This window comes from Ascaphus truei, chromosome 22 (assembly GCF_040206685.1).
Source record: "Ascaphus truei isolate aAscTru1 chromosome 22, aAscTru1.hap1, whole genome shotgun sequence".
NCBI classification, from domain to species: domain Eukaryota; kingdom Metazoa; phylum Chordata; class Amphibia; order Anura; family Ascaphidae; genus Ascaphus; species Ascaphus truei.
In genome coordinates, this window is record NC_134504.1 from 15,055,229 (window position 1) to 15,080,384 (window position 25,156).

The following is a 25,156-nucleotide window of genomic DNA, read 5'->3' on the forward strand; positions in this document are numbered from 1 at the left end:
AGATTACGCCTCTCTCCCCAGATATGGGAGATTACGCCTCTCCCCCCAGATATGGGAGATTACGCCTCTCTCCCCAGATATGGGAGATTACGCCTCTCTCCCCAGATATGGGAGATTACGCCTCTCTCCCCAGATATGGGAGATTACGCCTCTCTCCCCAGATATGGGAGATTACGCCTCTCCCCCCAGATATGGGAGATTACGCCTCTCTCCCCAGATATGGGAGATTACGCCTCTCCGCCCCAGATATGGGAGATTACGCCTCTCCCCCCAGATATGGGAGATTACGCCTCTCTCCCCAGATATGGGAGATTACGCCTCTCTCCCCAGATATGGGAGATTACGCCTCTCTCCCCAGATATGGGAGATTACGCCTCTCTCCCCAGATATGGGAGATTACGCCTCTCCCCCCAGATATGGGAGATTACGCCTCTCTCCCCAGATATGGGAGATTACGCCTCTCCGCCCCAGATATGGGAGATTACGCCTCTCCCCCCAGATATGGGAGATTACGCCTCTCCCCCCAGATATGGGAGATTACGCCTCTCTCCCCAGATATGGGAGATTACGCCTCTCCGCCCCAGATATGGGAGATTACGCCTCTCTCCCCAGATATGGGAGATTACGCCTCTCTCCCCAGATATGGGAGATTACGCCTCTCTCCCCAGATATGGGAGATTACGCCTCTCTCCCCAGATATGGGAGATTACGCCTCTCTCCCCAGATATGGGAGATTACGCCTCTCTCCCCAGATATGGGAGATTACGCCTCTCTCCCCAGATATGGGAGATTACGCCTCTCTCCCCAGATATGGGAGATTACGCCTCTCTCCCCAGATATGGGAGATTACGCCTCTCTCCCCAGATATGGGAGATTACGCCTCTCTCCCCAGATATGGGAGATTACGCCTCTCCCCCCAGATATTGGAGATTACGCCTCTCTCCCCAGATATGGGAGATTACGCCTCTCTCCCCAGATATGGGAGATTACGCCTCTCTCCCCAGATATGGGAGATTACGCCTCTCCCCCCAGATATTGGAGATTACGCCTCTCTCCCCAGATATGGGAGATTACGCCTCTCTCCCCAGATATGGGAGATTACGCCCCCCCCCCCAGATATGGGAGATTACGCCTCTCCCCAGATATGGGAGATTACGCCCGCCTCTCCCCAGATATGGGAGATTACGCCTCTCTCCCCAGATATGGGAGATTACGCCTCTCTCCCCAGATATGGGAGATTACGCCTCTCCCCCCAGATATGGGAGATTACGCCTCTCCGCCCCAGATATGGGAGATTACGCCTCTCTCCCCAGATATGGGAGATTACGCCTCTCTCCCCAGATATGGGAGATTACGCCTCTCTCCCCAGATATGGGAGATTACGCCTCTCTCCCCAGATATGGGAGATTACGCCTCTCTCCCCAGATATGGGAGATTACGCCTCTCTCCCCAGATATGGGAGATTACGCCTCTCTGCCCAGATATGGGAGATTACGCCTCTCTCCCCAGATATGGGAGATTACGCCTCTCTCCCCAGATATGGGAGATTACGCCCCCCCCCCAGATATGGGAGATTACGCCTCTCTCCCCAGATATGGGAGATTACGCCTCTCTCCCCAGATATGGGAGATTACGCCTCTCTCCCCAGATATGGGAGATTACGCCTCTCCCCCCAGATATGGGAGATTACGCCTCTCTCCCCAGATATGGGAGATTACGCCTCTCTCCCCAGATATGGGAGATTACGCCTCTCTCCCCAGATATGGGAGATTACGCCTCTCTCCCCAGATATGGGAGATTACGCCTCTCTCCCCAGATATGGGAGATTACGCCTCTCTCCCCAGATATGGGAGATTACGCCTCTCTCCCCAGATATGGGAGATTACGCCTCTCCCCCCAGATATGGGAGATTACGCCTCTCCCCCCAGATATGGGAGATTACGCCTCTCCCCCCAGATATGGGAGATTACGCCTCTCTCCCCAGATATGGGAGATTACGCCTCTCTCCCCAGATATGGGAGATTACGCCTCTCTCCCCAGATATGGGAGATTACGCCTCTCTCCCCAGATATGGGAGATTACGCCTCTCTCCCCAGATATGGGAGATTACGCCTCTCTCCCCAGATATGGGAGATTACGCCTCTCTCCCCAGATATGGGAGATTACGCCTCTCTCCCCAGATATGGGAGATTACGCCTCTCTCCCCAGATATGGGAGATTACGCCTCTCCCCCCAGATATGGGAGATTACGCCTCTCTCCCCAGATATGGGAGATTACGCCTCTCCCCCCAGATATGGGAGATTACGCCTCTCTCCCCAGATATGGGAGATTACGCCTCTCTCCCCAGATATGGGAGATTACGCCTCTCTCCCCAGATATGGGAGATTACGCCTCTCTCCCCAGATATGGGAGATTACGCCTCTCCCCCCAGATATGGGAGATTACGCCTCTCTCCCCAGATATGGGAGATTACGCCTCTCCGCCCCAGATATGGGAGATTACGCCTCTCCCCCCAGATATGGGAGATTACGCCTCTCCCCCCAGATATGGGAGATTACGCCTCTCTCCCCAGATATGGGAGATTACGCCTCTCTCCCCAGATATGGGAGATTACGCCTCTCTCCCCAGATATGGGAGATTACGCCTCTCTCCCCAGATATGGGAGATTACGCCTCTCTCCCCAGATATGGGAGATTACGCCTCTCTCCCCAGATATGGGAGATTACGCCTCTCTCCCCAGATATGGGAGATTACGCCTCTCTCCCCAGATATGGGAGATTACGCCTCTCTCCCCAGATATGGGAGATTACGCCTCTCTCCCCAGATATGGGAGATTACGCCTCTCTCCCCAGATATGGGAGATTACGCCTCTCTCCCCAGATATGGGAGATTACGCCTCTCCCCCCAGATATTGGAGATTACGCCTCTCTCCCCAGGTATGGGAGATTACGCCTCTCTCCCCAGATATGGGAGATTACGCCTCTCTCCCCAGATATGGGAGATTACGCCTCTCTCCCCAGATATGGGAGATTACGCCTCTCTCCCCAGATATGGGAGATTACGCCCCCCCCCCCAGATATGGGAGATTACGCCTCTCCCCAGATATGGGAGATTACGCCCGCCTCTCCCCAGATATGGGAGATTACGCCTCTCTCCCCAGATATGGGAGATTACGCCTCTCTCCCCAGATATGGGAGATTACGCCTCTCCCCCCAGATATGGGAGATTACGCCTCTCCGCCCCAGATATGGGAGATTACGCCTCTCTCCCCAGATATGGGAGATTACGCCTCTCTCCCCAGATATGGGAGATTACGCCTCTCTCCCCAGATATGGGAGATTACGCCTCTCTCCCCAGATATGGGAGATTACGCCTCTCTCCCCAGATATGGGAGATTACGCCTCTCTCCCCAGATATGGGAGATTACGCCTCTCTCCCCAGATATGGGAGATTACGCCTCTCTCCCCAGATATGGGAGATTACGCCTCTCTCCCCAGATATGGGAGATTACGCCTCTCTCCCCAGATATGGGAGATTACGCCTCTCTCCCCAGATATGGGAGATTACGCCTCTCTCCCCAGATATGGGAGATTACGCCTCTCTCCCCAGATATGGGAGATTACGCCTCTCTCCCCAGATATGGGAGATTACGCCTCTCTCCCCAGATATGGGAGATTACGCCTCTCTCCCCAGATATGGGAGATTACGCCTCTCCCCCCAGATATGGGAGATTACGCCTCTCCCCCCAGATATGGGAGATTACGCCTCTCCCCCCAGATATGGGAGATTACGCCTCTCCCCCCAGATATGGGAGATTACGCCTCTCTCCCCAGATATGGGAGATTACGCCTCTCTCCCCAGATATGGGAGATTACGCCTCTCTCCCCAGATATGGGAGATTACGCCTCTCTCCCCAGATATGGGAGATTACGCCTCTCCCCCCAGATATGGGAGATTTCGCCTCTCCCCAGATATGGGAGATTACGCCTCTCTCCCCAGATATGGGAGATTACGCCTCTCCCCCCAGATATGGGAGATTACGCCTCTCTCCCCAGATATGGGAGATTACGCCTCTCTCCCCAGATATGGGAGATTACGCCTCTCTCCCCAGATATGGGAGATTACGCCTCTCTCCCCAGATATGGGAGATTACGCCTCTCTCCCCAGATATGGGAGATTACGCCTCTCTCCCCAGATATGGGAGATTACGCCTCTCTCCCCAGATATGGGAGATTACGCCTCTCTCCCCAGATATGGGAGATTACGCCTCTCTCCCCAGATATGGGAGATTACGCCTCTCTCCCCAGATATGGGAGATTACGCCTCTCCCCCCAGATATGGGAGATTACGCCTCTCTCCCCAGATATGGGAGATTACGCCTCTCTCCCCAGATATGGGAGATTACGCCTCTCTCCCCAGATATGGGAGATTACGCCTCTCTCCCCAGATATGGGAGATTACGCCTCTCCCCCCAGATATGGGAGATTACGCCTCTCCCCCCAGATATGGGAGATTACGCCTCTCTCCCCAGATATGGGAGATTACGCCTCTCTCCCCAGATATGGGAGATTACGCCTCTCTCCCCAGATATGGGAGATTACGCCTCTCCGCCCCAGATATGGGAGATTACGCCTCTCCGCCCCAGATATGGGAGATTACGCCTCTCCGCCCCAGATATGGGAGATTACGCCTCTCCGCCCCAGATATGGGAGATTACGCCCCTCTCCCCAGATATTGGAGATTACGCCTCTCCCCAGATATGGGAGATTACGCCTCTCCCCAGATATGGGAGATTACGCCTCTCTCCCCAGATATGGGAGATTACGCCTCTCCACCCCAGATATGGGAGATTACGCCTCTCTCCCCAGATATGGGAGATTACGCCTCTCCACCCCAGATATGGGAGATTACGCCTCTCTCCCCAGATATGGGAGATTACGCCTCTCCCCCCAGATATGGGAGATTACGCCTCTCCCCCCAGATATGGGAGATTACGCCTCTCTCCCCAGATATGGGAGATTACGCCTCTCCCCCCAGATATGGGAGATTACGCCTCTCCCCCCAGATATGGGAGATTACGCCTCTCTCCCCAGATATGGGAGATTACGCCTCTCCCCCCAGATATGGGAGATTACGCCTCTCCCCAGATATGGGAGATTACGCCTCTCCCCAGATATGGGAGATTACGCCTCTCTTTGTGCGATTGTTATTTGTGTGCGCAGAGGATTGATAACTTGTAGCAGTACTTTGTTGAATGACCCCAGGCACTAAATCTCAGAGACCGTCCTGGCGTCGGGGCAGCCTCACCTGTCGGTTGAGTGTGAGGGCGCTGGGCTGGCATTTGGTACAGATCCCCTCGGGCCACGGTGGGTGCCCCTCGCACCCAGATTTGATTTTACAGCTAATATTCTCCAAGGCCACAAACTTCCCTCTGCGGGAAGACAAGAAGGTGGTGAAGACGTTATCACAGCGCGAGCCCCTTATACACAGCGACCCCCTCCAGACAAATTCCATAGGTGACGCAGCGAGAATACGGCATGCATGATTAACCTCTGCCCCCAAAGCTGGCAATCTAATGTGAGCTCAGGAGGCACGAGATTACCCGCACAGACAGACACACGGCATTCTTTGCTTTTAGGTTGTGCAGCACAGAGATGGCCAGGATCATTACACAAGGTCCATCGCCATGGATAGCTCGCTGCTGGACAGTGTGCGTGTGCGGGCGACGCAGCTGCATGGCGCCTCTTACTTGTCTGCCCCTCCCGTCAGCTTCCTGATGTAGGCGTGGAAGGACATGTGCTTCACGGGCGGCTCCAGGTGGTTCAGATAGTCCTCATCGAAAGGCTGCAGCACACAATGAGACGGACACAGGTGGGGGTCAGCAAAGACCCCGCAAAATGCCCACACCCATCAACATCTCCCGTCGCTGGAAGGGAGCTACAATGGTATAGCATAAAGCAGGGGGGGGGGGGGCTCAACTCCAATCCTTAAGCCCCCCCCTAACAGGTCAGGTTTTCAGGATACCTCAGCTTCAGCTCAGGTGGCTCAATCAGAAGCACCTGTGCTGAAGCAGGGACTGCTTGAGCCACCTGTGCTGAAGCTGGGATATTCTGAAAACCTGACCTGTTGGAGGGGGGGGGGGGGGTCTTGAGGACAGGGGTTGAGCTCCCCTGGCATAAAGGGGCCTGCCTGCCGCTTCTCTCTCTGTGCCACACGCTTCGTAGAGAAGAAAGACCGATCTTACCTCTAGCGGGACGCAGTGCACACATTTACCCAGAGGCCCGTGCCGACACCTGCAGGAAGGAGGAGAACAACAACAACTGTACATGCGCAGGAGAGGGAAAGCTGCCCGCGGCGACGCGTGGGAAGCCAAACACCCAGCCGCTTTTCCGGAGGCGCAAGAGGATATGTAAGAAGACGTGGTAATATTGTACAATCTGTGTGGGATTAGCAGCTGCGCAGCGTCCTGTACAAATGTCTGCTAAACAACGCCGCGGAGCAGGGGTAACCTAACCTTCCTGGTGCCTGGATTCTTGTAACTTTGCTGCTCTGATGTGTACAAAAAAAGGAAACAACATTTCAGCCACTTGAATAAAAAAGGCGGACACCAAGAAAGCCTAATTTCAGCAGTGAGTGTCAGGGTAACCCAACTCCTGAAGTGATTGTTGCTGTAAAATCGGAGTATTTTCCACCTTAACCCCGGAGATGTACTCATGTTTTTCCCCCTCTTACAGTCCTGCTGTGTGGCCCCTATACCAACTGCCCCCTCCCAGACGTGGCCATGTACGTGTGGCCCCTATACCAACTGCCCCCTCCCAGACGTGGCCATGTACGTGTGGCCCCTATACCAACTGCCCCCTCCCAGACGTGGCCATGTACGTGTGGCCCCTATACCAACTGCCCCCTCCCAGACGTGGCCATGTACGTGTGGCCCCTATACCAACTGCCCCCTCCCAGACGTGGCCATGTACGTGTGGCCCCTATACCAACTGCCCCCTCCCAGACGTGGCCATGTACGTGTGGCCCCTATACCAACTGCCCCCTCCCAGACGTGGCCATGTACGTGTGGCCCCTATACCAACTGCCCCCTCCCAGACGTGGCTGAGTACGTACTGCTGGGCATCTCTGTTCCTGTAGATCTTTCCGTCCTGTTTGTTCAGGTATTGATCAATGTCGTCTTCCACAACCTGTGGGGCGCTGGTGGGGCGTGCGGCCTGCGCTACTGCGGACGTATCCATGGTCTCAGAGGACGGGCCGGCAGAGCCAGATGGGAATAAGAAGAGCATGTCCCCATGTCTGGAAGAGAAAGCACAGAGAGACCCGATAGAACACATCCTGCACCAGTTATACCCGGCAACACACACACACACACACGTCAACCCGTTATACCCAGCAACGCACACAGAATCAGTCATATCCAGCAACACACACACACACACACACACACACACACACACACAGAGCGTCACCCCGTTATACCCAGCAACGCACAGAGCGTCAACCAGTTATACCCAGCAACACACAGAGCCTCAACCAGTTATACCCAGCAACGCACAGAGCGTCAACCAGTTATACCCAGCAACGCACAGAGCGTCAACCAGTTATACCCAGCAACGCACAGAGCGTCAACCAGTTATACCCAGCAACGCACAGAGCGTCAACCAGTTATACCCAGCAACGCACAGAGCGTCAATCAGTTATACCCAGCAACGCACAGAGCGTCAGTTATACCCGGCAACGCACAGAGCGTCAGTTATACCCGGCAACGCACAGAGCGTCAACCCGTTATACCCAGCAACACACACAGAGCGTCAGTTATACCCGGCAACGCACAGAGCGTCAATAAGTTATACCCAGCAACACACACACAGAGCGTCAATCAGTTATACCCAGCAACACACACACAGAGCGTCAATCAGTTATACCCAGCAACACACACACAGAGCGTCAATCAGTTATACCCAGCAACACACACACAGAGCGTCAATCAGTTATACCCGGCAACGCACAGAGCGTCAATAAGTTATACCCAGCAACACACACACAGAGCGTCAATAAGTTATACCCAGCAACACACACACAGAGCGTCAATAAGTTATACCCAGCAACACACACACAGAGCGTCAATCAGTTATACCCAGCAACACACACAGAGCGTCAACCAGTTATACCCAGCAACGCACACACAGAGCGTCAACCAGTTATACCCAGCAACGCACACACACAGAATCTCACCTGTCTCCCCTACAATCTATCCTAAACGCTGCTGCCAGAATCACTCTACTCTTTCCTAGATCTGTCTCAGCATCTCCCCTCCTGGCTTCCGATCAAATCCCACATCTCACACTCAATTCTTCTCCTCACTTTTAAAGCTTTACACTCTTCTGCCCCTCCTTACATCTCAGCCCTAATTTCTCGCTATGCACCATCCCGACTCTTGCGTTCCTCTCAAGGATGTCTTCTTTCTACCCCCTTTGTATCTAAAGCCCTCTCCCGCCTTAAACCTTTCTCACTGACTGCCCCACACCTCTGGAATGCCCTTCCCCTCAATACCCGACTAGCACCCTCTCTATCCACCTTTAAGACCCACCTTAAGACACACTTGCTTAAAGATGCATATGAATAGCACTGTGGATAATCCTGGACACATGATACATAACGCATGGCCCCTTGCAGACGCACTTACCAGAATTCCCTCCTACTGTCTCTGTACGTTCTCCCTACCTACCAATTAGACAGTAAGCTCCTCAGGGCAGGGACTCCTCTTCCTTAATGTTACTCTTATGTCTGAAGCACTTATTCCCATGACCTGTTATTTATATTATTTGTTATTTACATGATTACAACATGTCTTACTACTGTGAAGCACTATATAAATAAAGACATACAATACAATACCCAGCAACACACACAGAGCGTCAACCAGTTATACCCAGCAACGCACACACAGAGCGTCAATCAGTTATACCCAGCAACACACACACAGAGCGTCAATCAGTTATACCCAGCAACGCACACAGAGCGTCAACCAGTTATACCCAGCAACGCACACACAGAGCGTCAACCAGTTATACCCAGCAACGCACACACAGAGCGTCAATCAGTTATACCCAGCAACGCACACACAGAGCGTCAATCAGTTATATCCAGCAACACACACACAGAGCATCAATCAGTTATACCCAGCAACACACACACAGAGTCAATCAGTTATACCCAGCAACACACACAGAGCGTCAATCAGTTATACCCAGCAACACACACACAGAGCGTCAATCAGTTATATCCAGCAACACACACACAGAGCGTCAATCAGTTATACCCAGCAACACACACACAGAGCGTCAATCCGTTATACCCAGCAACACACACACAGAGCGTCAATCCGTTATACCCAGCAACACACACACAGAGCGTCAATCAGTTATACCCAGCAACACACACAGAGCGTCAATCAGTTATACCCAGCAACACACACAGAGCGTCAATCAGTTATACCCAGCAACACACACACAGAGCGTCAATCAGTTATACCCAGCAACGCACACACAGAGCGTCAACCAGTTATACCCAGCAACACACACACAGAGCGTCAATCAGTTATACCCAGCAACACACACACACACACACACACAGAGCGTCAATCAGTTATACCCAGCCACAAACAGAGCGTCAGTTATATCCAGCAACACACACACAGAGCGTCAATCAGTTATACCCAGCAACGCACACACAGAGCGTCAATCAGTTATACCCAGCAACACACACACAGAGCGTCAATCAGTTATACCCAGCAACACACACACAGAGCGTCAATCAGTTATACCCAGCAACACACACACAGAGCGTCAATCAGTTATACCCAGCAACGCACACACACACACACACACACACACACACACACACACACACACACACACACACACACACACACACACACACACACACACACACACACACACACACACACACACACACACACACACAGAGCGTCAATCAGTTATACCCAGCAACACACACACAGAGCGTCAATCAGTTATACCCAGCAACACACACAAAGAGCGTCAATCAGTTATATCCAGCAACACACACACACACACAGAGCGTCACTCAGTTATACCCAGCAACGCACACACAGAGCGTCAATCAGTTATACCCAGCAACACACACACAGAGCGTCAATCAGTTATACCCAGCAACACACACACAGAGCGTCAATCAGTTATACCCAGCAACACACACACAGAGCGTCAACCAGTTATACCCAGCAACACACACAGAGCGTCAACCAGTTATACCCAGCAACGCACACACAGAGCGTCAACCAGTTATACCCAGCAACGCACACACAGAGCGTCAACCAGTTATACCCAGCAGCACACACACAGAGCGTCAACCAGTTATACCCAGCAACACACACACAGAGCGTCAACCAGTTATACCCAGCAACACACACACAGAGCGTCAACCAGTTATACCCAGCAACACACACAGAGCGTCAACCAGTTATACCCAGCAACACACACAGAGCGTCAATCAGTTATATCCAGCAACACACACACAGAGCGTCAATCAGTTATACCCAGCAACGCACACACAGAGCGTCAATCAGTTATACCCAGCAACACACACACAGAGCGTCAATCAGTTATACCCAGCAACACACACACAGAGCGTCAATCAGTTATACCCAGCAACACACACACAGAGCGTCAATCAGTTATACCCAGCAACGCACGCACACACACACACACACACACACACACACACACACAGAGCGTCAATCAGTTATACCCAGCATCACGCACACAGAGCGTCAATCAGTTATACCCAGCAACACACACAGAGCGTCAATCAGTTATACCCAGCAACACACACAAAGAGCGTCAATCAGTTATATCCAGCAACACACACACACACACAGAGCGTCACTCAGTTATACCCAGCAACGCACACACAGAGCGTCAATCAGTTATACCCAGCAACACACACACAGAGCGTCAACCAGTTATACCCAGCAACACACACACAGAGCGTCAACCAGTTATACCCAGCAACGCACACACAGAGCGTCAGTTATACCCAGCAACACACACACAGAGCGTCAACCAGTTATACCCAGCAACACACACAGCGTCAACCAGTTATACCCAGCAACACACACAGAGCGTCAACCAGTTATACCCAGCAACGCACACAGAGCGTCAATCAGTTATACCCAGCAACACACACACAGAGCGTCAACCAGTTATACCCAGCAACACACACACAGAGCGTCAATCAGTTATACCCAGCAACACACACACAGAGCGTCAACCAGTTATACCCAGCAACACACACAGCGTCAACCAGTTATACCCAGCAACGCACAGAGCGTCAATCAGTTATACCCAGCAACGCACACACAGAGCGTCAATCCGTTATACCCAGCAACACACACACAGAGCGTCAATCAGTTATACCCAGCAACACACACACAGAGCGTCAATCAGTTATACCCAGCAACACACACACAGAGCGTCAATCAGTTATACCCAGCAACACACACACAGAGCGTCAATCAGTTATACCCAGCAACACACACACAGAGCGTCAATCAGTTATACCCAGCAACACACACAGAGCGTCAATCAGTTATACCCAGCAACACACACAGAGCGTCAATCAGTTATACCCAGCAACACACACACAGAGCGTCAATCAGTTATATCCAGCAACACACACACAGAGCGTCAATCAGTTATACCCAGCAACACACACACAGAGCGTCAATCCGTTATACCCAGCAACACACACACAGAGCGTCAATCCGTTATACCCAGCAACACACACACAGAGCGTCAATCAGTTATACCCAGCAACACACACAGAGCGTCAATCAGTTATACCCAGCAACACACACAGAGCGTCAATCAGTTATACCCAGCAACACACACACAGAGCGTCAATCAGTTATACCCAGCAACGCACACACAGAGCGTCAACCAGTTATACCCAGCAACACACACACAGAGCGTCAATCAGTTATACCCAGCAACACACACACACACACACACACAGAGCGTCAATCAGTTATACCCAGCCACAAACAGAGCGTCAGTTATATCCAGCAACACACACACAGAGCGTCAATCAGTTATACCCAGCAACGCACACACAGAGCGTCAATCAGTTATACCCAGCAACACACACACAGAGCGTCAATCAGTTATACCCAGCAACACACACACAGAGCGTCAATCAGTTATACCCAGCAACGCACACACACACACACACACACACACACACACACACACACACACACACACACAGAGCGTCAATCAGTTATACCCAGCAACACACACACAGAGCGTCAATCAGTTATACCCAGCAACACACACAAAGAGCGTCAATCAGTTATATCCAGCAACACACACACACACACACAGAGCGTCACTCAGTTATACCCAGCAACGCACACACAGAGCGTCAATCAGTTATACCCAGCAGCACACACACAGAGCGTCAACCAGTTATACCCAGCAACACACACACAGAGCGTCAACCAGTTATACCCAGCAACACACACACAGAGCGTCAACCAGTTATACCCAGCAACACACACAGAGCGTCAACCAGTTATACCCAGCAACACACACAGAGCGTCAATCAGTTATATCCAGCAACACACACACAGAGCGTCAATCAGTTATACCCAGCAACGCACACACAGAGCGTCAACCAGTTATACCCAGCAACGCACACACAGAGCGTCAACCAGTTATACCCAGCAACGCACACACAGAGCGTCAACCAGTTATACCCAGCAGCACACACACAGAGCGTCAACCAGTTATACCCAGCAACACACACACAGAGCGTCAACCAGTTATACCCAGCAACACACACACAGAGCGTCAACCAGTTATACCCAGCAACACACACAGAGCGTCAACCAGTTATACCCAGCAACACACACAGAGCGTCAATCAGTTATATCCAGCAACACACACACAGAGCGTCAATCAGTTATACCCAGCAACGCACACACAGAGCGTCAATCAGTTATACCCAGCAACACACACACAGAGCGTCAATCAGTTATACCCAGCAACACACACACAGAGCGTCAATCAGTTATACCCAGCAACACACACACAGAGCGTCAATCAGTTATACCCAGCAACGCACGCACACACACACACACACACACACACACACACACACACACACAGAGCGTCAATCAGTTATACCCAGCAACACACACACAGAGCGTCAATCAGTTATACCCAGCAACACACACAGAGCGTCAATCAGTTATACCCAGCAACACACACAAAGAGCGTCAATCAGTTATATCCAGCAACACACACACACACACAGAGCGTCACTCAGTTATACCCAGCAACGCACACACAGAGCGTCAATCAGTTATACCCAGCAACACACACACAGAGCGTCAACCAGTTATACCCAGCAACACACACACAGAGCGTCAACCAGTTATACCCAGCAACGCACACACAGAGCGTCAGTTATACCCAGCAACACACACACAGAGCGTCAACCAGTTATACCCAGCAACACACACAGCGTCAACCAGTTATACCCAGCAACACACACAGAGCGTCAACCAGTTATACCCAGCAACGCACACAGAGCGTCAATCAGTTATACCCAGCAACACACACACAGAGCGTCAACCAGTTATACCCAGCAACACACACACAGAGCGTCAATCAGTTATACCCAGCAACACACACACAGAGCGTCAACCAGTTATACCCAGCAACACACACAGCGTCAACCAGTTATACCCAGCAACGCACAGAGCGTCAATCAGTTATACCCAGCAACGCACACACAGAGCGTCAATCCGTTATACCCAGCAACACACACACAGAGCGTCAATCAGTTATACCCAGCAACACACACACAGAGCGTCAATCAGTTATACCCAGCAACACACACAGAGCGTCAATCAGTTATACCCAGCAACACACACAGAGCGTCAATCAGTTATACCCAGCAACACACACACAGAGCGTCAATCAGTTATACCCAGCAACGCACACACAGAGCGTCAACCAGTTATACCCAGCAACACACACACAGAGCGTCAATCAGTTATACCCAGCAACACACACACACACACACACACAGAGCGTCAATCAGTTATACCCAGCCACAAACAGAGCGTCAGTTATATCCAGCAACACACACACAGAGCGTCAATCAGTTATACCCAGCAACGCACACACAGAGCGTCAATCAGTTATACCCAGCAACACACACACAGAGCGTCAATCAGTTATACCCAGCAACACACACACAGAGCGTCAATCAGTTATACCCAGCAACACACACACAGAGCGTCAATCAGTTATACCCAGCAACGCACACACACACACACACACACACACACACACACACACACACACACACAGAGCGTCAATCAGTTATACCCAGCAACACACACACAGAGCGTCAATCAGTTATACCCAGCAACACACACAAAGAGCGTCAATCAGTTATATCCAGCAACACACACACACACACACAGAGCGTCACTCAGTTATACCCAGCAACGCACACACAGAGCGTCAATCAGTTATACCCAGCAGCACACACACAGAGCGTCAACCAGTTATACCCAGCAACACACACACAGAGCGTCAACCAGTTATACCCAGCAACACACACACAGAGCGTCAACCAGTTATACCCAGCAACACACACAGAGCGTCAACCAGTTATACCCAGCAACACACACAGAGCGTCAATCAGTTATATCCAGCAACACACACACAGAGCGTCAATCAGTTATACCCAGCAACGCACACACAGAGCGTCAACCAGTTATACCCAGCAACGCACACACAGAGCGTCAACCAGTTATACCCAGCAACGCACACACAGAGCGTCAACCAGTTATACCCAGCAGCACACACACAGAGCGTCAACCAGTTATACCCAGCAACACACACACAGAGCGTCAACCAGTTATACCCAGCAACACACACACAGAGCGTCAACCAGTTATACCCAGCAACACACACAGAGCGTCAACCAGTTATACCCAGCAACACACACAGAGCGTCAATCAGTTATATCCAGCAACACACACACAGAGCGTCAATCAGTTATACCCAGCAACGCACACACAGAGCGTCAATCAGTTATACCCAGCAACACACACACAGAGCGTCAATCAGTTATACCCAGCAACACACACACAGAGCGTCAATCAGTTATACCCAGCAACACACACACAGAGCGTCAATCAGTTATACCCAGCAACGCACGCACACACACACACACACACACACACACACACACACACAGAGCGTCAATCAGTTATACCCAGCAACACACACACAGAGCGTCAATCAGTTATACCCAGCAACACACACAGAGCGTCAATCAGTTATACCCAGCAACACACACAAAGAGCGTCAATCAGTTATATCCAGCAACACACACACACACACAGAGCGTCACTCAGTTATACCCAGCAACGCACACACAGAGCGTCAATCAGTTATACCCAGCAACACACACACAGAGCGTCAACCAGTTATACCCAGCAACACACACACAGAGCGTCAACCAGTTATACCCAGCAACGCACACACAGAGCGTCAGTTATACCCAGCAACACACACACAGAGCGTCAACCAGTTATACCCAGCAACACACACAGCGTCAACCAGTTATACCCAGCAACACACACAGAGCGTCAACCAGTTATACCCAGCAACGCACACAGAGCGTCAATCAGTTATACCCAGCAACACACACACAGAGCGTCAACCAGTTATACCCAGCAACACACACACAGAGCGTCAATCAGTTATACCCAGCAACACACACACAGAGCGTCAACCAGTTATACCCAGCAACACACACAGCGTCAACCAGTTATACCCAGCAACGCACAGAGCGTCAATCAGTTATACCCAGCAACGCACACACAGAGCGTCAATCCGTTATACCCAGCAACACACACACAGAGCGTCAATCAGTTATACCCAGCAACACACACACAGAGCGTCAATCAGTTATACCCAGCAACGCACACACACACACACACACACACACACACACACACACACACACACACAGAGCGTCAATCAGTTATACCCAGCAACACACACACAGAGCGTCAATCAGTTATACCCAGCAACACACACAAAGAGCGTCAATCAGTTATATCCAGCAACACACACACACACACACAGAGCGTCACTCAGTTATACCCAGCAACGCACACACAGAGCGTCAATCAGTTATACCCAGCAGCACACACACAGAGCGTCAACCAGTTATACCCAGCAACACACACACAGAGCGTCAACCAGTTATACCCAGCAACACACACACAGAGCGTCAACCAGTTATACCCAGCAACACACACAGAGCGTCAACCAGTTATACCCAGCAACACACACAGAGCGTCAATCAGTTATATCCAGCAACACACACACAGAGCGTCAATCAGTTATACCCAGCAACGCACACACAGAGCGTCAACCAGTTATACCCAGCAACGCACACACAGAGCGTCAACCAGTTATACCCAGCAACGCACACACAGAGCGTCAACCAGTTATACCCAGCAGCACACACACAGAGCGTCAACCAGTTATACCCAGCAACACACACACAGAGCGTCAACCAGTTATACCCAGCAACACACACACAGAGCGTCAACCAGTTATACCCAGCAACACACACAGAGCGTCAACCAGTTATACCCAGCAACACACACAGAGCGTCAATCAGTTATATCCAGCAACACACACACAGAGCGTCAATCAGTTATACCCAGCAACGCACACACAGAGCGTCAATCAGTTATACCCAGCAACACACACACAGAGCGTCAATCAGTTATACCCAGCAACACACACACAGAGCGTCAATCAGTTATACCCAGCAACACACACACAGAGCGTCAATCAGTTATACCCAGCAACGCACGCACACACACACACACACACACACACACACACACACACACACACACAGAGCGTCAATCAGTTATACCCAGCAACACACACACAGAGCGTCAATCAGTTATACCCAGCAACACACACAGAGCGTCAATCAGTTATACCCAGCAACACACACAAAGAGCGTCAATCAGTTATACCCAGCAACACACACAGAGCGTCACTCAGTTATACCCAGCAACGCACACACAGAGCGTCAATCAGTTATACCCAGCAACACACACACAGAGCGTCAACCAGTTATACCCAGCAACACACACACAGAGCGTCAACCAGTTATACCCAGCAACGCACACACAGAGCGTCAGTTATACCCAGCAACACACACACAGAGCGTCAACCAGTTATACCCAGCAACACACACAGCGTCAACCAGTTATACCCAGCAACACACACAGAGCGTCAACCAGTTATACCCAGCAACGCACACAGAGCGTCAATCAGTTATACCCAGCAACACACACACAGAGCGTCAACCAGTTATACCCAGCAACACACACACAGAGCGTCAATCAGTTATACCCAGCAACACACACACAGAGCGTCAACCAGTTATACCCAGCAACACACACAGCGTCAACCAGTTATACCCAGCAACGCACAGAGCGTCAATCAGTTATACCCAGCAACGCACACACAGAGCGTCAATCCGTTATACCCAGCAACACACACACAGAGCGTCAATCAGTTATACCCAGCAACACACACACAGAGCGTCAATCAGTTATACCCAGCAACACACACAGAGCGTCAATCAGTTATACCCAGCAACACACACAGAGCGTCAATCAGTTATACCCAGCAACACACACACAGAGCGTCAATCAGTTATACCCAGCAACGCACACACAGAGCGTCAACCAGTTATACCCAGCAACACACACACAGAGCGTCAATCAGTTATACCCAGCAACACACACACACACACACACACAGAGCGTCAATCAGTTATACCCAGCCACAAACAGAGCGTCAGTTATATCCAGCAACACACACACAGAGCGTCAATCAGTTATACCCAGCAACGCACACACAGAGCGTCAATCAGTTATACCCAGCAACACACACACAGAGCGTCAATCAGTTATACCCAGCAACACACACACAGAGCGTCAATCAGTTATACCCAGCAACACACACACAGAGCGTCAATCAGTTATACCCAGCAACGCACACACACACACACACACACACACACACACACACACACACACACACAGAGCGTCAATCAGTTATACCCAGCAACACACACACAGAGCGTCAATCAGTTATACCCAGCAACACACACAAAGAGCGTCAATCAGTTATATCCAGCAACACACACACACACACACAGAGCGTCACTCAGTTATACCCAGCAACGCACACACAGAGCGTCAATCAGTTATACCCAGCAGCACACACACAGAGCGTCAACCAGTTATACCCAGCAACACACACACAGAGCGTCAACCAGTTATACCCAGCAACACACACACAGAGCGTCAACCAGTTATACCCAGCAACACACACAGAGCGTCAACCAGTTATACCCAGCAACACACACAGAGCGTCAATCAGTTATATCCAGCAACACACACACAGAGCGTCAATCAGTTATACCCAGCAACGCACACACAGAGCGTCAACCAGTTATACCCAGCAACGCACACACAGAGCGTCAACCAGTTATACCCAGCAGCACACACACAGAGCGTCAACCAGTTATACCCAGCAACACACACACAGAGCGTCAACCAGTTATACCCAGCAACACACACACAGAGCGTCAACCAGTTATACCCAGCAACACACACAGAGCGTCAACCAGTTATACCCAGCAACACACACAGAGCGTCAATCAGTTATATCCAGCAACACACACACAGAGCGTCAATCAGTTATACCCAGCAACGCACACACAGAGCGTCAATCAGTTATACCCAGCAACACACACACAGAGCGTCAATCAGTTATACCCAGCAACACACACACAGAGCGTCAATCAGTTATACCCAGCAACACACACACAGAGCGTCAATCAGTTATACCCAGCAACGCACGCACACACACACACACACACACACACACACACACACACACACACAGAGCGTCAATCAGTTATACCCAGCAACACACACACAGAGCGTCAATCAGTTATACCCAGCAACACACACAGAGCGTCAATCAGTTATACCCAGCAACACACACAAAGAGCGTCAATCAGTTATATCCAGCAACACACACACACACACAGAGCGTCACTCAGTTATACCCAGCAACGCACACACAGAGCGTCAATCAGTTATACCCAGCAACACACACACAGAGCGTCAACCAGTTATACCCAGCAACACACACACAGAGCGTCAACCAGTTATACCCAGCAACGCACACACAGAGCGTCAGTTATACCCAGCAACACACACACAGAGCGTCAACCAGTTATACCCAGCAACACACACAGCGTCAACCAGTTATACCCAGCAACACACACAGAGCGTCAACCAGTTATACCCAGCAACGCACACAGAGCGTCAATCAGTTATACCCAGCAACACACACACAGAGCGTCAACCAGTTATACCCAGCAACACACACACAGAGCGTCAATCAGTTATACCCAGCAACACACACACAGAGCGTCAACCAGTTATACCCAGCAACACACACAGCGTCAACCAGTTATACCCAGCAACGCACAGAGCGTCAATCAGTTATACCCAGCAACGCACACACAGAGCGTCAATCCGTTATACCCAGCAACACACACACAGAGCGTCAATCAGTTATACCCAGCAACACACACACAGAGCGTCAATCAGTTATACCCAGCAACACACACACAGAGCGTCAATCAGTTATACCCAGCAACACACACACAGAGCGTCAATCAGTTATACCCAGCAACACACACACAGAGCGTCAATCAGTTATACCCAGCAACACACACAGAGCGTCAATCAGTTATACCCAGCAACACACACACAGAGCGTCAACCAGTTATACCCAGCAACGCACAGAGCGTCAACCAGTTATACCCAGCAACACACACACAGTCAATCAGTTATACCCAGCAACACACACACAGAGCGTCAATCAGTTATACCCAGCAACACACACACAGAGCGTCAATCAGTTATACCCAGCAACACACACACAGAGCGTCAATCAGTTATACCCAGCAACACACACACAGAGCGTCAATCAGTTATACCCAGCAACACACACACAGAGCGTCAATCAGTTATACCCAGCAACACACACAGAGCGTCAATCAGTTATACCCAGCAACACACACACAGAGCGTCAACCAGTTATACCCAGCAACGCACAGAGCGTCAACCAGTTATACCCAGCAACGCACACACAGAGCGTCAACCAGTTATACCCAGCAACACACACACAGAGCGTCAATCAGTTATACCCAGCAACACACACACACACACACACACACACAGACACACACACACACACAGTGTTAGTTATACCCAGCAATGCACACAGAGCCTGTTTCCTCTTCACAATGCCTCTATGAACCCTCTGCAATACTGCTGATCAGCTGTATACAGGGCAGGCAAGGGAGAGCTGCACCTAGAACTCAGCCACGATGAAAGCAATCTCCTTGTGACGCCCTATAAAGGCCACTGACATTGTTGGTATTTATTTTTTATTTTTTGCTGCGGTTTCATTTTTTTAATATATTTAAAAAGACCCGCAGTATAGAGCGAGTATTCACATGACAACGTCGGCAGCTTATTATCACTGTCTCCACTAAGCTGTTTTTCATGCAGACTACAAAGGGTCTTATCAGAAAATAAAGCCTTATCTTAACCTTCTCAGGTAAGGTTCTTTGAGGTCGAATGTCAGTCAGGTAGGTTCTTTTTGCAATAATGACGGTCAGCGATTTGCTTTACTGTAAGTCTCCTTTAGGTTTCATGCTCCATTCAGCATTAGCTGCTGCACCTGTTGGGATAAGGTTTTTGTGGCTGTGCTGGATCTATGAGGGCAGGCTCACCCCTGGGGGCAGGGTCACCCCTGGGGGTAGGGTGACCCCTTACAGTAGAGAGGTCGGTGGAGTTCTGTGCCTCTTGATGTCACAGAAAGAAGGAAGGAAAAGGGACGTCTCCCACTCCGATTTCCGGAGAAAAGACTCACTCAACATTTGCAACACATTGCGTGCTTCTGTCTGTCTCTGACAGGGTTGCAGCAAACGCAGGCGGTAACAAATCTCATTAAGGACAGCATCAACAATAAAATTCAGCTGCAGAATTCATGGAAGCAGAACAGCGACATTCAGGAAGTTCAACGGCAGTATTAATTGCACTTTGCAAGTCCCAGAACAGGAGGGAAAATAAAATAACTAGTAGTAAAAACCCGAGAGAGAAGATGCGTTCTCCCCTGATGTACTATCCAAGGCTGGCTGATAGAGGGCTATATCTGACGTCTTTATAAGAACAGAGGCGGCCGTAACTGTGCGGAGGCAATAAGGGTTGGACCAATCCCCCCTCCCCCCCCCGATTTTGTTTAATCCCAGAAATGGTAATGTACATAGTTACATAGTTACATGTAATGATGTGTATGTATACTATCTTGAAATACAATAACATTTAAGTTACAAAAAAAAACCCAGAGAGAACAACAAATCCATAATAAGGAAGAGAGGGGAAAGGGATCACACCCTGTGCTCACTACACACGGCCGGGTGGAATTCCTCTCTCGCTGGCCCTGCCGTGAAACCGCCACCGTGTTACTCCGTTAGAAGAAAGCCGGTGCTGACACGCACAACGACGCTGGCTTTGTTTTTTCCAGCACGCATGACTAACTCGGTGTCATTTTGACAAGCAGTGACTCCCTCGTGCTGATCTGGACATGCGCAGCACACAGCGCAACGGTCACAATAATAATAATATATTATGTAGCGCTGACACTGTACGCAGCTTTGCACGTGGAATTTTTCGCAGGCCCGATAAGTCCATGCCCTGCAGAGCTTGCAATCTAATGCTGGTGCCTGAGGCACAGGGAGATTGTGAGGCTTGCCCAAGGGTCAGCCACTGAGATTTGATATGGGTTTACCCACCTCAAAGGCCGTGACCCCCACCGAGCTACACCTGCAGCCCTACGTAAAGCAGGTGTGGGCTGCATCTATAACCGGCAGTGAGGGGGGGGTTAATAGATACCCTTTCTGTCCCCAATAATACTCATCCCGTAACAATACACTGCACAGTGACAGCGACGCACCCCCCCGGCCCTACTGCAACGTACTTGATTTTTAGTAGATTCAGCGACTTGTTCTGGGAAGCGGAGATCTCGCCCGTCCTGTCTCGGTTCAGATACACGGAGAACCCGTTATTCCTGAAACCAAACTCTTTAGCCACCTGGTGGGGGGGGCAGGGGGGAAACCAGAGCACAGAATTAAGAGGAGAAAGGGGGGGAGCTTTGTGCATTTTAAAACAATAACTCACAATACGTGCAAACCGACGACACGGCATGTGTGTCAGAGACAGGATTACTTTCTTTATTGGTGGCTATTTTTTTCCGTCTGCGGATTTGGTGGGTTACAAGACGAGTTATAATGCAGCACGTTGCCGTTTCGGCTGGAAAGCTACAAGGCCGTTTGTTTCCGTCACTGCAAACGTGAGGCTGTAACAGAAGCCGTTAATGGCAGATGCTGTCTCATTTTACATCCGCGCTAGCGAGACAGCAGGGCCAGCGTTTAGTCCCTGATCAATAGTATGACTGGAAAAGCTATTCTTACCCTCTCTCTGCTTAAGCACAAAGGATTGATCCGTATTATAGTGATAACTGTGCTGCCACGCGTAGGTAGCACAGGTTGCTTTTTTTCTTTCTTATTTTAAAAACCAAGTGACATACCCACTCCAGCAAAAACTTGGGGACATATTTACTAACCAGCAATCAATCAACCTTAGATATCGTTAGCATCCTGTAGCTCAGGTGTGTGCAACCCGGTGGGTGCGAGATTTTCTGGGGTAGGTGCAGCGCTTACAGAGGCCCCCGCGCTCTTCCTGGAGGCATTTCAATTAAAATGCCAGGGGAGCAGCAAAGGTCTCTGTAAGGTCCCTTACCTTGGCTCAGATGGCTTCTGGCGACGTGTTGCCATGGCAACGCGGAGTCACAGCAATGTGACGTCACATGAAGTCGTCAGAACGCCGGTGCCAAGATAAGGAGGGGGGGTGGGCGGGGGAGGGAGAGATCCGACAGGGTGGAAACATTGCCACCCCTGCTCTAGCTCATCAAACTCTAAGGGAGACACATGGGAACTCCGGCTGTTTTGACATAACGGAGCGTGGTCGGAACACTACTCCATGAATTCCAATTACCTCCTGTTTATTTTCCTTTGCCGTCACCACGACTTGACTTTGTTTGAAGCCAGAATAACCAAATCATCTGCAAGATTTAGAACCACTAACTGAGCCCTGCTCCCTTCCTACCTCTATATCCTTACTAGTATCATTTGTGAACGGGGCACCAAACAATGAAATACATAGGAGACAACTGTGGTGGTATCGTGCTGGTTACTATACTTCCTTAGAGCTTGTCCTGGAGTATGGCCGATAAGGATATAACACGGTATTAGGAGGCACCTTTTTAAGGAACGCCGACGCATTTTCCCGTTTGCTCGCTGTGACGCGCTTCACTCCTTCCGGAGACTGGATACGAATTACCTGCGGAGAGGTGTACACACACAGAGCTTACTTAGGGTGTAAAAGACGAGGCAATAGGACGCTTCATCGGGAAATGATGTGTGAGCCTCCGCTCAATACACAACCTGACTGACAAAACAAGACACTCCGTGTACCAATTCTATTAAAGATAGTTCAAAATAAATCAATAAAACATTTACATTTTTGCGTGGGGCTTAAATCCTTCTCTCTCATTATAAAGGCTACCCACCCAAAAGAGGGTTCTAACCCCACCAAAACAGGAACCTATACCACCCTGCCCCCAAAGGGGCATCTCACCCCCCAAAAAAGGAACCTATATAACCCCCCCAAAAAAGGAACCTATACACCCCCTCAAAAAAACAACCTATACGCCCCCCCACAATAATAGGAACCTATACCATCCCAACTAATTAGGAACCTATACCCTCTCCTGCCCCCAGGGGGATCTACCTCCCCCACATCTGTTTTTACAGTAAAAGTTACACTCTGATCCCTTATTTGCAGAGCCCCGGGTCACTCTGTCACCCGCAGGCCGCACAGTCACCCGGTGACCCGCAGGCCGCACAGTCACTCGGGTGCCGGTGACCCGCAGGCCGCACAGTCACTCGGGTGTTGTCGGTGACCCGCAGGCCGCACAGTCACTCGGATGTCGGTGACCCGCAGGGTTACTCACGATGCTCTCCGCCATTTCTCTCCCCCCCTCCCCCGGGTGAGTCAGCTCTGTGCCCGCGGGTGTGAAGAGATCCCAGCCGGTCTGTGTTCGCTGCTGTCACCGGGAAACCACTCCCCCCACCCCCAACAGTACACAACAGGCGCAGCGCGAAGGTTCCGGAGCAAAAGGGTTCCGCCCAGGGAGGGTGCGGCAGGGAAATGCTTCCCCCCGGAAACGCAGTGACTGAGACATCACAGCTGGGTCATGTGTAACTCACTGAGAAGAAGAAGAATGGGTTATAGTAATAGTAATCATATTTTATACTAATATTTATATTTAAATATATATATTAATTAATAATATTTTATACTAATATTTATATTTAAAAAATATATATTTATATTATTAATAATAATAATATTTAATATATCTATGATGTGTATTTATTTTTATTAAATATTTTGACCAGGAAAAAAATATATATATTGAGCGTTACCTCTCGTTTTCAATTATGTCCTGGGCACAGAGTAAAGCCGACAACATTACCATTTAGTTATAAACACACACACACACACACACATATATATATATATCTATATATTTCTCAAACCGTCCTATGTGTCGTTGCCTGTCTGTCTGTATGTGTCTCCCTGTGTCTAGGGACAATCACATTGGACCTTTGGCCCGTCACTCCGCCTCAGGCCAATGAGATGGCTCCCTTGGCCCGCCCGCCCGCCCCCGCACACCTCTCATTGGCCGGACACACACACACACACACACACACACACACACACACACACACACACACACACACACACACACACACACACACACACACACACAC

General features: G+C 50.4%; 1 protein-coding gene across 1 annotated transcript in view; it reads right to left on the reverse strand.

The window, feature by feature from the left end:
• The window catches only part of NPLOC4 (NPL4 homolog, ubiquitin recognition factor), a 56,100-nt gene extending 31,639 nt beyond the window's left edge, over positions 1–24,461 (reverse strand). Inside the window, exons 1-7 of the mRNA XM_075580065.1 lie at positions 24,334–24,461; positions 23,580–23,660; positions 22,240–22,352; positions 7,115–7,297; positions 6,246–6,294; positions 5,751–5,845; positions 5,309–5,432 (exon numbers count right to left, since the gene is read on the reverse strand). Of these exons, the coding sequence (XP_075436180.1) occupies positions 5,309–5,432; positions 5,751–5,845; positions 6,246–6,294; positions 7,115–7,297; positions 22,240–22,352; positions 23,580–23,660; positions 24,334–24,348 (660 nt within the window). The 5' untranslated portion in view covers positions 24,349–24,461. The remainder of the gene's footprint in view (positions 1–5,308; positions 5,433–5,750; positions 5,846–6,245; positions 6,295–7,114; positions 7,298–22,239; positions 22,353–23,579; positions 23,661–24,333) is intronic.
• Positions 24,462–25,156: the final 695 nt, after the last annotated feature.